General features: G+C 38.0%; 1 protein-coding gene and 1 non-coding gene across 3 annotated transcripts in view; both read left to right on the top strand.

The window, feature by feature from the left end:
• The window catches only part of ANKRD62 (ankyrin repeat domain 62), a 74,780-nt gene that overhangs the window by 11,057 nt on the left and 47,000 nt on the right, over positions 1-16,723 (top strand). For both annotated transcript variants that reach the window (XM_078347716.1, XM_035270532.3), the window contains exons 6-7: positions 1,752-1,819; positions 3,122-3,175. In XM_078347716.1, the coding sequence (XP_078203842.1) occupies positions 1,752-1,819; positions 3,122-3,175 (122 nt within the window). The remainder of the gene's footprint in view (positions 1-1,751; positions 1,820-3,121; positions 3,176-16,723) is intronic.
• On the top strand, positions 647-753 carry LOC118147018 (U6 spliceosomal RNA). Its single transcript, XR_004733200.1, has one exon. It is a non-coding gene; the product is annotated as a U6 spliceosomal RNA (small nuclear RNA).

Below are 16,723 nucleotides of genomic sequence, written 5' to 3'. Positions count from 1 at the left end.
CTAGTAATCTATACATAGGCTTCCAAGTCACAACTTGTAGTTCACATAAATATACTTATATGCTCAGCCATTGTTTCCAAAGCACCAGTACCCTGCTCTGGCTTCTGGACATCCTAGCTTTACCCACACACATAGTGAGCAAATTGACCCTTCCTCCCATACTCAAAACCTCGTGTGGAGCCCACATCTTACCCTGGAATCCTAGATATTGATGGTAAGTTATTCTTTGAGTCCCTTGTTTGTCTTCTTTCCAGCAAATATTAGTTGGGATAGTTCTAAGCTGTTAGAGATGTTCAGATAGTGTTGCAGAAAGGCATCAAAGTTTTTTCTTTGCTACCAGATTTTTACCCCATGCCCCCTTATATCTTACATAGCAGCTTTTCTTAGGTAGCGGAAGGTCCCATGTTATCCTTTCCCGGAGCAGTGAGCACCAACTTGTTGCTGGCCCCTCAAAGAATCTATTTTCAATAATAAAAATCTCCCAAGCTACTTGCTTCTCTACCTCAAGTTTTTAAAATATCTTCAAATTCTACCGCATAGGAAGCCATTCATCAGAATTACCTGAGTCTCAGGTAGGTGAGTTGGACTGAACAGAGCCAAGCTTCATCCATGATTCATCAGCATCCATTTATAAAAGTAGGGCTTTGTGCCTGCTTCAGCAGCACATATACTAAAACTGGAACAATACAAAGAAAGTTAGCATGGCCCCTACATAAGCATGCCACACTAATCTGTGAAACATTCCATATTTCACACAGTTACAAAAAGGTAATCTGACTAGTTTGCTGACAAGTTCCCCGAAAACAGTGTGAGAGCAAAACAAGTGCTAGCCAATAGTGAAATTATACATTTTCATTACAAAAACATTGGTATAAGGTAATTTATGAAATGAGAATGGAGCTGAGTAATCCGTGGTGTGTTGTGTGCAAATATATTGGTAGTATGTATCTCAGAAATGAGAAAATACCCACTTACATTCCCTTCATGAAACTTAAAAAAATTAGGGTTTTTGTCTTCCATGTCAGGTTGAGATGACCATGGAGAGAAAGTATCATCCTAACAAAGATCCACTGGTTCAGAGTTAAAGTCGTGTTATCTATTCTAATGAGATAATCTATTTATTAATAAATTTAGTTACAAACACAAACTATGAAATAATTGAGATGTCCTGAATCATAAGCCACAAATAATAGAACAACTAATAAGCAAAATTAAGGCTTAACAACATTTTCAAAAGATCACAACATTTTAATATTCAGACATATGGGAAACTATACAATGGGTTTCATTTGGAATTCCAAAATAATTTCAGCAATAAAGTTCAAGAATAAATTATTCCATTGCTTTACTATTTCTCTGAGCACATCAAAATGTTATTTGATTAAACATTTATAACAACTAAGGTAGCAACACCTTCATTCTTTAGAAGACATTGAGCCTAAGAGAAGGAACTTGTCCAAGAACAAATACATGTTGGTTACAGAGCTAGGACTTATGAGTCAGATCATTTTCCATTATGTCAACCTTACATGTTAATTTACTGAGTTTTACTGGCCTCACTTCATGAGTACTTTACTATTTTCTTCTTTAATTAGAAGCTTTACAAAAATTTTGTAGAGCTTAAAAACTAAAAGTATATGGGATAAAGTTCTGATATTGTGTGATATGCTCTAAGAATTTAATGTATTTGGTAAATGTTTTTCATATCAGCATTAAAATAGTAATTGTATTTACTACATTTTTATACATAGCATTTGCAGACTAATTTCTGAATATAAAGCAAACAAGAAATGTAAAAGTCTCCAAAACAGCAATCCAGGTAAGACTTCTGACAGTGCATTCCTCTCAATGGTCCTATCATAGATAAAAAAGTAAGAGGAAGGAAGTGATCACAAAACAGCAGTTTAAAAAAACACTGTGTAAACTGAATGTATATTTTTAAATTACTTTCTTGGTAATCTAGATTTCAGAATTATTTAAAAGGTTACTTGTAAGCAATTTATAATCTCAAGCCATATTATCTGAAAAAACAATTCATTATCGTATTTTCTAAAATTCTAGATTATATTTTTGTGTAAATAAGAAAAAAGATTTTTAAGTTTGTTTTCTATATAGTCACTTTGATGAATTGGACTTGTAAAACTGGATATTCTAATCTGCAAAATAAATGATTTGTATTTAGTAAATACATTTACAGCTGATCTTTGAGCAGTGTGGGATTTAGGGGTATCAGTCACCTATTCACTTTGAAATCTGTGTATAACTTTAGACTCCCCCTATAACTTAACTACTCATAGCTTATCATTGACTGGAAGCTTTATTGATTATAAAGTCAATTAAGACATATTTGTTATATCTTAATTATTGTTATATGTGTTATATACTGTATTGTTAATACAATAAACTAGAGAAAAAGAAACTTTAAGGAAAATCATAATGAAAAAAGAATATATTTTCATTCAGTGGAAAGTGGATCATCATAAAACTTTTCATCCGCAGAGTCTTCAAGTTGGCTAGACTGAGGAGGAGGAGGAGGAAGTAGATGGAGATTGATCTTGCTGTCTCAGGTGCCAGAGGCAGAAGGAAATCTGCAAATAATTGGCCCCTGCAGTTCAAACCTTTGTTGTTCAGAGGTCAACTCTGACAGAGTGATTTGTGTCACTGAAAACTTAACTCTTCAAAACCAGAATTTCAGTGAGACTTTTCTGGTAACACGAAGAAACATCCATAAGAACTGTACCAATACCAATAGGATGTTATTTTTTAAAGATACCTACTGTGTGAAGTCAGAAAATAAATTTCTTATTGAGAAGCACAGGTCATGTTACATATTCTTATACCAACAAGGTCTCGTTAGTATTGACTTAATTCCCCCCAAGTGGAAATCAAATGAGATATATTTACTTTGTTAGAATGAGATTTGTTCCATCTGCTGGTTAATTGTCATAACATCAATTTTGTTAGAAGAAGACACTCTGTTACCATTAGCTAAAATATTATTATAATAAAACATGGGTAGGATTAAGGTAAGCATGCAGAGTGAGTAGACATTAGCCAGGTAAAGAAGCCAAAGAATGATGGTTGACAAAAGGAATATCTAACAAGATTGTATGTTTGGCAGAAGGAACAGCTAACAAGATCACACATTCCTCAAAAGGAAAAGCAAGTGCAAAAGGTAAGCTGCTTGAGAGAACTTCACAGAGTTTATGAGCAGTTAGTACAGTTTTGCTAGTGCAAAAAAAAAGTATAATATGAGAGTGGTTGGGAATGATTTGAATATCTAGCTAAGTTAAGCTTAGGAAAGACTTTTTAAACATATTGAAATGAATAGATCTTATCCGTAGGCCATGGAAAAATTTGTAGATATACTGCTTGTGACTGCAAACATTAGATGATCTAACTAACAATAGCTAAAAAAAGGGAGCCAAAGTTGTTTTGTTGGTTCAGCGATACCATCCTATCTCACTTGTCCCTTTTTCAGCTATGCTGTTGGCAGTGTTTTGTTGTTATCTCCTTTCATGGTTGGCTACTTAGCAACAGCTTCAAACATCATGTTCTCATAAGAGAGTATCTAAAGACTGGAAGGGTTACTTTTTTTCAAGTGTTCCTTTTAGAAAAGGAAGATAAATCAGAAGCTTGCATTGGACTTCCTGTGACATTTTATTGGCTTGATTACACCAGCTGCTCATTCCTAAACCCGGCATTGGTAAAGCAAATGTAATTACTGTGATTCACTTAGAATAATTATTTCTCTTTTTGGAGTTTGGCGGGATATTGGATGATGAATATCCAGGTAAACTTACATTTCTCCAGCAAGAAAGAATAAGGAATGACTACTTGGTAGGGAACCAGCAATGTTTGCTGCAGGAATTCACTAGAAAGTTTTCAGAAGGGAAGTCACAAGATTTGAGGATTAGGGCATTCTGGTTATTGTATAAAGCAAGGATTGGCAAGCTTTTTCTGTAAAGGGCAAGATAGGTAATATTTTAGGCTGTTTAGTCTCTGTCATAGCTCTATGCCTGCTTTCACACTGCCACTGAAGTGTGAAAGCAGGCATAGATAGACTATGCTCCAAAAAACGTTTATGTACAAAACCATATGGCAGGCTGGATTTGACTTATGACCTGTAGTTTGCTGACCGCTCACTTAGAAGGTAGACGAAAGGTAACCACATAGACTGGGAGACAAAGGAAACTTTGGCCGTAGTCAAAGCTGTAGTTTCCTTATCACCAGTCCTTGCACTGGTCTTAATCTACTATGAGGTTTTCACCCACCCAAGGTGAAATAATTATAAGAAGCTCAGTTTATTCACTTTAAAATTGTTCATTTTTTTCTTGCCCTTATTCTCTTTTCATTTTTTTTCATAGGTTTTTTTAATTTAGAAAATATTGATAATTGGTAGGGGTTTTTTTCCCTTGTAAAAGACATCCGTTTTAGAGGCCATGTTTAACTAGAAAACATAAACATACTTATGTTGTGGCAGTGGAAATATAAATCCAAGGCAGAAAAGAGGCACAGTTAGTACGATTTAGTGATTGTTGAAAGTAAAATGTTAGATGGCAGAGAGAATCTTAGATTATAAGTTTTGAAGTTGTGCACTAACATTTATACTATACTAGAGGAACAGGGAATTTCAGATGAATAGAGAAGTGTAGGGAAGAGGGAAGACAAATGTGAGTTTAATGGAACAATCATTGAGGATATTTTTTGTAGGTAATTGGATAATAGGTATTTCTAGCTGGAGATAAAACTCAGAGGTGGGAGTTGCCAACATAGAATGATCCTGTTATAATTATTAAGCAAACTCATAGATCTCAATGAGCTGAGGTTGTATAATGACAAGAAAGCCAGTGACAGAACCCTAGGCATAGCAGCATTTTCCAAAGGAAAAGGGTGTGGGTAACAGAGAATGAGCAGTAGCTAGAGAAATATAGGAGAGGAGTCAGAGGAAGTTGTGTTGCAGAACTTTAAAATGTGAGAATTTCAAGAAGGTAATATCAGTTTTAACAATTAAGATTACTAAAGAGTAAAATGGATGTAACTTTGAAAAGCTCTTTGGTGGTACCCTTTCCAAAAGAATCATTTTAGAGTTGTAAGGTTTACTATTGATGTGATGTACTTCTGGTGTTCAAATATGAAAGAACAAATCTACCAAGATCCTGCCTAACTTTTTGGTAACTACAGCAGCTATGTACAAGGGGTCAGGGAAAATAATCTAGACTGATGAGTACATGTGCCAACATTTTTCCACAATTGTCAAAACCTAAAGATCATGTGTGAGGAAAAGTATTGTCTTTCTTTTCTGCTTCTTGTGGAAAAGTTTGATTTATATTCAAGTCCTTGATAAGTTCCTCTGGATACATTTTGAAGCTTAAATATGGTAGCAGCAACTAAAACCTGCTGTCAAACACAAACCCTCTCTTTGTCATGGAATTATAACACAGCCATGTTTTGACAGTTTCAAGTTTTGAACACAAGTTTAGTTTGCAGACCAGGAATTTGGAGAAACTGACATCTTTTATATAATATGATGGAGAAAAATATAAGGTGATATGCTGAATATACTAGTTCTCAGCATTCTGGTGACATCAGTAGAAAAGCCAGTACTTGGTTCTTTTTCTTAGTGGAATTCCCTTTTCGTTTGACTCTTCTGATATCTGCACTTTTCTGCTTCCTTTTGAATTTTATCCCCAAAGAAAACACTTTTAGAATACATTTATAATGACCATTGATGATGAGCATTTTTTCATGTGTTTGTTGGCCTCATATGTATTCTTTTGAAAAGCGTCTGTTTATATCCTTTGCCCACTTTTGAATGGGTTTGTTTGTTTGTTTCTTCTAAATCTGCTTTTGTTCTCTGTGGATTTTGGATATAAGTCCTTTGTCAGATGAGTAGATTGCAAAAAATTTTTCCCATTCTGTTGGTTACTGGTTCACTCTAATGATTGTTGCTTTTGCTGTGCAGAAGCTCTGGAGTTTACTTAGATACCATTTGTCTATTTTGGCTTTTGTGGCCAATGATTTCGGTGTTTTAGTCATGAAGTCCTTGCCTATGCCTATGTCCTGAATAGTTTTTCCTAGGTTTTCTTCTAAGGTTTTTATGGTGTTAGGTCTCATGTTTAAGTCTTTAATCCATCTGGAGTTAATTTTAGTGTAAAGTGTCATGAAGGGGTCCAGTTTCTGCTTTCTGTACATGGCTAGCTAGTTTTCCCAACACCATTTATTAAACAGAGAATCCTTTCCCCATTGCTTGTTTTTTTTTCGGTTTGTCAAAGATCAGATGGTTGTAGTGTGTGGCATTGCCTCCGAGGCCTCTGTTCTGTTCCATTGGTCTGTTCCCTGTTTTGATCCCAGTACCATGCTGTTTTGATTACTGTAGCCTTGTAGTATAGTTTGAAGTCAGGTAGTGTGATGCCTCCAGCTTTGTTCTTTTTCCTTAGGATTGTTTTGGCTATGTGGGCTCTCTTTTGGTTCCATATGAAGTTTAAGGTGTTTTTTTCCAGTTCTGTGAAGAGGGTCATAGGAAGCTTGATGGGGATAGCATTGAATCTATAAATTACTTTGTGTGCCACATTTTCTTTATTCAGTCTATCATTGATGGGCATTTGGGTTGGTTCCAAGTCTTTACTATTGTGAACAGTGCCACAAAAAACATACATGTACATGTGTCTTTATAATAGAATGTTTTATAATCCTTTGGGCATATACCCAGTAATGGAATTGCTGGGTCAAATGCTGTTTCTATTTCTAGATCCTTGTTGAACCACTACACTGTCTTCCACAATGGTTGAACTAATTTACACTGCTATCAACTGTGTAAAAGTGTTCCTATTTCTCCACATCCTCTCCAGCATCTGTTGTCTCCTGATGTTTTAATGATCGCCATTCTAACTGGCATGAGATGGTATCTCAATGTGGTTTTGATTTGCATTTCTCTCTAATGACCACTGATAAATGAGCTTTTTTTTTTCATATGTTTGTTTGCTACATAAATGTCTTCTTTTGAAAAATTTCTATTCATATCGTTTGCCCACTTTTTGATAGGGTTGTTTGTTTTTTTCTTTTAAATTTGTTTAAGTTATTTGTGGATTCTAGTTATTAGCCCTTTGTCAGATGGGTAACTTGCAAAAATTTTTTCCCATTCTGTTGGTTGCCAGTTCACTCTAATGATAGTTTCTTTTGCTGTGTAGAAGCTCTTAAGTTTAATTAGAACAAATGGGATCTAACAGGTTCTGTTTTAATGCATTTTCAGGATTTGTTTCAAGAGGTAGCACTTCTTGCAGTGGTGGCTTGGTAATGGCAATTCTGTCAGCATTTGTTTGTCTGAAAAAAACTGTAGCTTTCCTTCATATATGATGCTTAGTTTCACTGGCTACAAAATTCTTGGCTGTTAATTGTTTTGTTTGAGGAGGCTGAAGACAGGGCCCTGGTCCCTTCTAGCTTGTAGGGTTATACTGAGAAATCTCCTGTTAATCTGATAGGTGTTCCTTTTATAGGTTACCTAGTGCTTCTGTCTCACAGCTCTTAAGATTTTTTCATTTGTCTTAACTTTGGATAACCTGATGACAATGTGCCAAAGTGAAGATCCTTTTTACAGATTCTCTTGTTCCACGCATGGGGTGTTCCCTTGATACAGTACTCTACCCATTTTCCTATGTTTGTGGCTTCCTTTGAGCCAAACTGCAGTGATTGTTTTCTGTCTTCTGGGTCTAGGCACCCAGCAAGTCTGCCTGGTTCTGGGCTGGTACTGGGGATTGTCTGCACAGAGTCTTATGATGTGAACCGTCTATAGGTCTCTCAGCCATGGATACCAGCCTGTTCCAGTGGAGGTGGCAGGGGGTGCAGTGAATTCCATGAGGGTTTTTAGTTTCAGTAGTTTAATGCTTTATTTTTGTGCTGGTTGGCCTCCTGCCAAAAGGTGGTACTTCCCAGAGAGCCTCATCTGTGGTAGTACTGGGAGGAACTAGTGGTGGACTGGGCCCTAGAACTCTTAAGATTTTATGCCTTTTGTCTTCCACTACAAGGGTGGGTAGGGAAGGACCATCAAGTGGGGGTGGGACTAGATGTGTCTGAGCTCAGACTGTCTTTGTGTGGGTCTTGCTGCCACTGCTGTGGGAGATGGGGATGAGATTCCCAGGTCCCTGGAGTTGTGTACCTAGGAGGATTATGGCTGTCCCTGCTGAGTCCTACAGGTTGTCAGGGAAGTGGGGGAAAGCCAGCAGTCACAGATCTCACCCAACTCCAACGCAACCCAAAGGGCCAGTCTCACTCCTACTGTGCCCTCCCTAATAGCCCCCAGTTTAACAGAGAGCCATATGGGCTTGAAAACCTTTCCTAGGCTACCTGCCTCCCAGCTGTGAAAGAAAAGGGCTTGGGTCTTCTCCCTTGGAGAATTCTACACCCTGGATTTATGCCCTCCCCCAGGTTCTAGCCAAGAGGCTTCTCACCCTGTTCAAATTGTTACAAAGTTCATCTAGAGATTTACTTCTCCCTGTGGAGTTTTATCTCCTGCTCCTCTCCTGTTGGATTCCTGTGGTGCCAGGCAGGAATGGCCTGCTAGGGGACCCAGCAAGCTCCCACGGCCTTTCTGCTGCTTCCTCTACCCCTGTACTTTGCTGTCTCTCCAAATTGACTTAGCTCCAGGTAAAGTTGGAAACTTCTCCTACAAACAGACCTTCAACTTCTCCGATGGGAGTATGTATTCAGGAGAGGAGGGTCTCCCTTTCTCACTTCTGCAGTTGGGGCACTCACAGTTTTGGGGGGGATCTCCGGGGTCCTGCAGGAGCAGTCCACTTCCTTCAGAGGGTTTGTGGGTCCTCCTGGGATTGGTGAGTGATTCTTGCAGTCAATCTGGAGCTAAAATTCACACTGTGAGCCCCTGCCTGCTGCTCTGACTGGAGCTGCAATCTAGTCCTGCCCTTCCATCTGCCATGATGATCCCATCTGTTTTATTTTAATTGTATAAATGGTCCAGTTCTGTTTATACTGTGTTAAATCCCTGTTTATGGTTATAAAATAAGATAGAATATTCAATCATTTTTATCAAATATTTTCTTGCCTATGTAATTAAAATTAATTGCTTAAATTTACTTACATAAAATTACTTTATGTACTGAAGTTTGGGGAATAACGATATTCTGTTACTTTGGTCTTTAATGATCTCAAATTTTCAAGGCAACTGTGTTTTGCAATAATAAATGGGAATAGCAGATTCAGTAAAGGTCTTTTTAAAAATGAGTAACTTTCTTTTTAAGAGCAGTTTTAGTTTCACAGTGAAATTAAAAGTACAGATTTCCCATATACCCCACCCTCCACAGATATAGCTTCCCCACTGTGGTACATTTGCAATGACTGATGATCCTGCATTAACACATCATAGTCACCCAAAGTCCATAGTTGATATGCAGGTTCATGCTTGATGTTGCACGTTCTGAGGGGCTGGACAAATGTATAAGGAATGAACCCACCATTGTAGTATCATAGACAGAATATTTTTGCTGCTCTAAAAATCTTCTGTACTCTGTCTTTTCAATTCTTCCTCCCCACTAACCCCTGGTAACCACTGATCTTTCTGCTATCTCTATAGTTTGCTTTTTCCTGCATATACATATAGTGGGAATAATACAATGGATATCCTTTTGAATATTTGAATTAATATTTCAAGGCAATTGAATGTAGTCATTTAAGATGTCCTCTGTTTTTGCTTTTTTTTCTTTTTTCTTATTAATGTAGGATCTGATGATATATTCTTTACATGCCGAGAAAGCATGATTTCTATAGACATTTGTCACATAGTAGAAAGGGTTGAAGAAAATGACATCATGCCGTACACTACCAAGCACTAACTGGACCATCCTGGTCTATGAGGTGGGTTCAGGTAGACTCTCCAGCAGTGGAAGGAGACAATCTCAAGAAGCTGCACTGTATAAAACTAGAATCACAAAGTCTTTAACACCTTGTAATCAGAAATAAGACCAGACAGTGAATACTATAGGTAAATGAATATGTTCCTTACTAGCCCTCTTCCCTTGAGGGATGCATTTGAAAACAGTCTATATTATTCTAATGTGGCTCACCTACAACTAGATTCTCTCATGAGGAATGCCAAAAAAGTCATGTAACTTTGCTTTACATGAATAAGTGACAAAGACTTTTTCCTCCCACTAGGGTGAGAGACAGTCATCATCAGCACATCCTGGTAGCTCAAGTGAGTGGCTAATTTATTTGTGTAGATTTTTCATATCACATAGTACTCCTCGGTCACTTGCCATACCACCTCAGAGTTCTTAAGCTTCTCTCTGACTAGGAGGTAAGGTTCTCTTTGAGTAGGCTGATTCAAAGTGAATAAGCTCATGAGGCAATTATCTTTCATGTGGTTCTTTCCATGGGAGGTAAAATACCAGGTGAGTTTGAAGCTTGTTTGTACCATACATAGGGTGAGAAAATAGCTAGAACTAAGTAACTTTGCCAGCATCTTCACCTGGAGAGGATTAGTGTAAGTCCATTGTTCTTTCTTAGGCTTTTCTCCACTGGTATCTGGAAAGTCTTTGACAGGATACTTGTCCCTGGTCTCTTTTCTATGTTTTGCTATAGAATGTAGGACAGTGCCCATAGACCTGTGAACCTTATGATAAGGTGTTTATCTTAAACCAAGCAATTTAAACCAAAGAGCTGAATCTGTGTTGTGTCTCAACAAAGTAAGTACAGTAATTGTCCCTTCTGGAGGATATGTTCCAAGACCCCCAGTGAATTTCTGAAACTTGAAATAGTGTCACACCTTATATATACAATTTTTTTTATACAAATATATCTGTGATAAAGTTTAATTTATACATTAGGCATAATAAGACATTAATAACAATGGCTAATGATAAAATAGAAAAACGATAACATACTGTAATAAAAGTTATATAAATACGGTCTTTGAAAACATTTTTGTACTGTACTCACCCTTCTTGTGTCAGTGTGAGATGACAATGCCTATGTGATGAGATGAAGTGAAACAAATGAGGTTGGTATCATCTTGTAGTCTTAGGCTATTGTTGGCCTTCTGACCGACTGTGTATCAGAAAGGATCATCTGCGTTGCATGTCCTGGGTCCTTGAGCCATGATGATATTGATGGTTGGATGTTAGGAACAGGCCATATTGGTGACTAATGAGTAGATAGCATGTACAGTGTGGATACACTGGACAAAGGGATGATTTACATCCTGGGCAGACTGCAGCTGGATGGCTTGAGATCTCATCAAACTACTCAGTATGGTATACAGTTTATAACTATGACTTGTATGTTTCTGGAATTTTTCATTTAATATTTTTGGACGATGGTTGACCATGGATAACTAAATCCACATAAAGCAAAACCACTAATGTGATGTTGTGAAATATATGTTTGGTCTTCAACCCCATTTTCTGTCATAGAATCTCCAACATGATGTATTTTTGTATGCTAATGATTGAGTGATAGCTGGCAGCTTCTAGGAAGTTCCAGGATGGGGCTAATCACCAGAAAGACCAAGGCATAAGTAGAGGATTGGAACTTCCAGTCCTACCCTGCCAACCTCCTGGGAGGTGTGATGAGCTGGATTAAGTTGACACGAGTGGCCACTGATGTAATCAGCCCTGCCTATGTAATGAAGTTTTCATAAAATTTCACAAGAACTGGGTAAGGAGAGCTTCCAGATAGGTGAATACATGGATGCTCCCAGTGGATAGTAAGCCATAGGAGCACCCAATGCATCTCTGCATCTGCATCCTTTGTAATATCCTTTTTTTATTTTTAAGTTTTTATTGCATTTTAGGTTTTGGGGTACATGTGCAGAACATGCAAGACACTTGCATAGGTACACACATAGCAGTGTGTTTTGCTTCCTTTCTCCCCTTCACCCACATTTGGCATTTCTCCCCAGGCTATCACTCATCAGCTCCCCGTCCAGCTGGCCCTTCCCTTTTCCCCCCAATAGACCCCAGTGTTTAGTACTCCCCTCCCTGTGTCCATGTGTTCTCATTTTTCATCACCCACCTATGAGTGAGAATATGCGGTATTTCATTTTCTGTTCTTGTGTCAGTTTGCTGAGAATGATGTTCTCCAGATTCATCCATATCCCTACAAACAACACGAACTCATCATTTCTGATTGCTGCATAATATTCCATGGTGTATATGTGCCACATTTTCCCAATCCAGTCTATCATCAATGGGCATTTGGGTTGATTCCAGGTCTTTGCTATTGTAAACAGTGCTGCAATGAACATTCGTGTGCATGTGTCCTTATGGTAGAATGATTTATAGTCCTTTGGATATATACCCAGTAATGGGATTGCTGGGTCAAATGGAATTTCTATTTCTAAGGCCTTGAGGAATCGTCACACTGTCTTCCACAAAGGTTGAACTAATTTACACTCCCACCAACAGTGTAAAAGTGTTCTTTTTCTCCACATCCTCTCCAGCATCTATTGTCTCCAGATTTTTTAATGATCGCCATTCTAACGGGCATGAGATGGTATCTCAATGTGGTTTTGATTTGCATCTCTCTGATGACCAGTGACGATGAGCATTTTTTCATATGATTGTTGGCCTCATATATGTCTTCTTTTGTAAAGTGTCTGTTCATATCCTTTGCCCACTTTTGAATGGGCTTGTTTGTTTTCTTCCTGTAAATCTGTTTGAGTTCTTTGTAAATTCTGGATATCAGCCCTTTGTCAGATGGGTACACTGCAAAATTTTTTTCCCATTCTGTTGGTTGCCGATTCACTCTAGGGACTGTTTCTTTTGCCGTGCAGAAGCTGTGGAGTTTGATTAGGTCCCATTTGTCTATTTTGGCTTTTGTTGCCAATGCTTTTGGTGTTTTGGTCATGAAGTCCTTGCCTACTCCTATGTCCTGGATGGTTTTGCCTAGATTTTCTTCTAGGGTTTTTATGGTGCCAGGTCTTATGTTTAAGTCTTTAATCCATCTGGAGTTAATTTTAGTGTAAGGTGTCAGGAAGGGGTCCAGTTTCTGCTCTCTGCACATGGCTAGCCAGTTTTCCCAACACGATTTATTAAACAGGGAATCCTTTCCCCATTGCTTGTTTTTGTCAGGTTTATCAAAGATTGTATGGTTGTAGATATGTTGTGTTGCCTCCGATGCCTGTTTTGTTCCATTGGTCTATATCTCTGTTTTGGTACCAGTACCATGCTGTTTTGATTACTGTAGCCTTGTAGTATAGTTTGAAATCCGGTAGTGTGATGCCCCCTGCTGTGTTCTTTTTGCTTAGAATTGACTTGGCTATGCGGACTCTCTTTTGGTTCCATATGAAGTTCATGGTGGTTTTTTCCAGTTCTGTGAAGAAAGTCAATGGTAGCTTGATGGGGATAGCGTTGATTCTGTAAATTACTTTGGGCAGTATAGCCATTTTCACGATATTAATTCTTCCTAACCATGAACATGGAATGTTTCTCCATCTGTTTGTTCCTCTCTTATTTCGTTGAGCAGTGGTTTGTAGTTTTCCTTGAAGAGGTCCCTTATGTTCCTTGTGAGTTGTATTCCTAGGTATTTTATTCATTTTGTAGCAATTGTGAATGACAGTTCGTTTTTGATTTGGCTTTCTTTAAGTCTGTTATTGGTGTAGACGAATGCTTGTGATTTTTGCACATTGATTTTATATCCTGAGACTTTGCTGAAGTTGCTTATCAGTTTCGGGAGGTTTTGGGCTGAGGCGATGGGGTCTTCTAGGTATACTATCATGTCGTCTGCAAATAGAGACAATTTGGCTTCCACCTTTCCTATTTGAATACCCTTTATTTCTCTTTCTTGCCTGATTGCTCTGGCTAGAACTTCCAGTGCTATATTGAATAGGAGTGGTGAAAGAGGGCATCCTTGTCTAGTGCCGGATTTCAAAGGGAATGCTTCCAGTTTTTGCCCATTCAGTATGATATTGGCTGTTGGTTTGTCGTAAATAGCTTTTATCACTTTGAGATACGTTCCATCGATACCGAGTTTATTGAGGGTTTTTAGCATCAAGGGCTGTTGAATTTTGTCGAATGCCCTCTCTGTGTCAATTGAGATAATCATGTGGTTTTTGTTTTTGGTTCTGTTTATGTGGTGAATTACGTTTATAGACTTGTGTATGTTGAAGCAGCCTTGCATCCCCGGGATGAATCCTACTTGATCATGATGGATACGTTTTTTGATGTGCTGTTGCAATCGGCTTGCCACTATTTTATTGAAGATTTTTGCGTCTATGTTCATCATGGATATTGGCCTGAAGTTTTCTTTTCTCGTTGGGTCTCTGCCGGGTTTTGGTATCAGGATGATATTGGTCTCATAAAATGATTTGGGAAGGATTCCCTCTTTTTGGATTATTTGGAATAGTTTCAGAAGAAATGGTACCAACTCCTCTTTGTGTGTCTGGTAGAATTCGGCTGTGAACCCATCTGGACCTGGGCTTTTTCTGTGTAGTGGGATGTTAATTGCTGCCTCGACTTCTGACCTTGTTATTGGTCTATTCATAGTTTCAGCTTCCTCCTGGTTTAGGCTTGGGAGGACACAGGAGTCCAGGAATTTATCCATTTCTTCCAGGTTTACGAGTTTATGTGCATAGAGTTGTTTGTAATATTCTCTGATGATGGTTTGAATTTCTGTGGAATCTGTGGTGATTTCCCCTTTATCATTTTTTATTGCCTCTATTTGGTTGTTCTCTCTTTTCTTTTTAATCAATCTGGCTAGTGGTCTGTCTATTTTGTTGATCTTTTCAAAAAACCAGCTCTTGGATTTATTGATTTTTTGAAGGGTTTTTCGTGTTTCTATCTTCTTTAGTTCAGCTCTGATCTTAGTTATTTCTTGTCTTCTGCTGGGTTTTGAGTTTTTTTGATCTTGCTCCTCTAGCTCTTTCAATTTTGACGATACGGTGTCTATTTTGGATCTCTCCATTCTCCTCATATGGGCACTTATTGCTATATATTTTCCTCTAGAGACTGCTTTAAATGTGTCCCAGAGATTCTGGCATGTTGTATCTTCATTCTCATTGGATTTGAAGAACTTCTTTATTTCTGCCTTCATTTCATTGTTTATCCAGTCAACATTCAAGAGCCAATTGTTCAGTTTCCATGAAGCTGTGCGGTTCTGAGTTGGTTTCTGAATTCTCAGTTCTAACTTGATTGCACTATGGTCTGAGAGGCTGTTTGTTATGATTTCAGTTGTTTTGCATTTGCTGAGGAGTACTTTACTTCCAATTATGTGGTCAATTTTAGAGTAGGTGTGATGTGGTGCTGAGAAGAATGTATATTCTGCGGATTTGGGGTGGAGAGTTCTGTAAATGTCTATCAGGTTTGCTTGCTCCCAGTCTGAGTTCAAGCCCTGGATATTCTTGTTGATTTTCTGTCTGATTGATCTGTCTAATATTGCCAGTGGAGTGTTAAAGTCTCCCACTATTATTGTGTGAGAGTGTAAGTCTCTTTGTAAGTCATTAAGAACTTGCCTTATATATCTGGATGCTCCTGTATTGGGTCCACATATATGTTTAGGATCGTTAGGTCTTCTTGTTGTATCGATCCTTTTACTATTATGTAATGTCCTTTGTCTCTTTTGATCTTTGTTGCTGTGAAGTCTATTTTATCAGAGATGAGAATTGCAACTCCTGCTTTTTTTTGCTCTCCATTTGCTTGATAAATCTTCCTCCATCCCTATATTTTGAGTCTTTGTGTATCCTTGCATGTAAGGTGGGTTTCCTGGATACAGTACACCAATGGATTTTGGCTTTTTATTCAATTTGCCAGTCTGTGTCTTTTGATTGGGGCATTTAGTCCATTTGCATTTAGGGTTAATATTGTTATGTGTGAATTTGATACTGCCATTTTGATGCTAGCTGGCTGTTTTACCCATTAGTTGATGCAGATTCTTCATTTTGTTGATGGTCTTTACTATTTGGTATGTTTTTGGAGTGGCTGGTACTGGTTGTTCCTTTCTATGTGTAGTGCCTCTTTTAGGAGCTCTTATAAAGCAGGCCTGGTGGTGACAAAATCTCTGAGTACTTGCTTGTTTGCAAAGGATTTTATTTTTCCTTCACTTCTGAAGCTCAGTTTGGCTGGATATGAAATTCTGGGTTGAAAGTTCTTTTCTTTAAGGATGTTGAATATTGGCCCCCACTCTCTTCTGGCTGTAGGGTTTCTGCTGAGAGATCTGCTGTGAGTGTGATGGGCTTCCCTTTGTGGGTGACCCGACCTTTTTCTCTGGCTGCCCTTAGCATTTTTCTCCTCCATTTCAACCCTGGTGAATCTGATGATTATGTCCCTTGGGGTTGCTCTTCTTGAGGAATATCTTCATGGTGTTCTCTGCATTTCCTGGACTTGAATATTGGCCTGCCTTGTTAGGTTGGGGAAGTTTTCCTGGATAATATTTTGAAGAGTATTTTCCAGCTTGGATTCATCCTCTTCATCATGTTCAGGTATACCTATCAAACGTAGATTAGGTCTTTTCACATAGTTCTATTTTTCTTGGAGATTTTGTTTATTCCTTTTTATGCTTTTTTCTCTAATCTTGCCTTCTTGTTTTATTTCGTTTAGTTGATCTTCGACCTCTATCCTTTCTTCTGCTTGGTCAATTCAGCTGTTGAAACTTGTGTATGCTTTGCGAAGTTCTCGTGTTGTGTTTTTCAGCTCCATTAATTCACTTATATTCCTCTCTAAGTTGTCCATTCTCATTAGCATTTCATCAAATCTTTTTTCAAGGTTCTTAGTTTCTT

This window comes from Callithrix jacchus, chromosome 13 (assembly GCF_049354715.1).
Source record: "Callithrix jacchus isolate 240 chromosome 13, calJac240_pri, whole genome shotgun sequence".
Taxonomy (NCBI): domain Eukaryota; kingdom Metazoa; phylum Chordata; class Mammalia; order Primates; family Cebidae; genus Callithrix; species Callithrix jacchus.
Note: the sequence above shows the minus strand (reverse complement) of the source record. Positions and strands in the feature narration are given on the sequence as shown.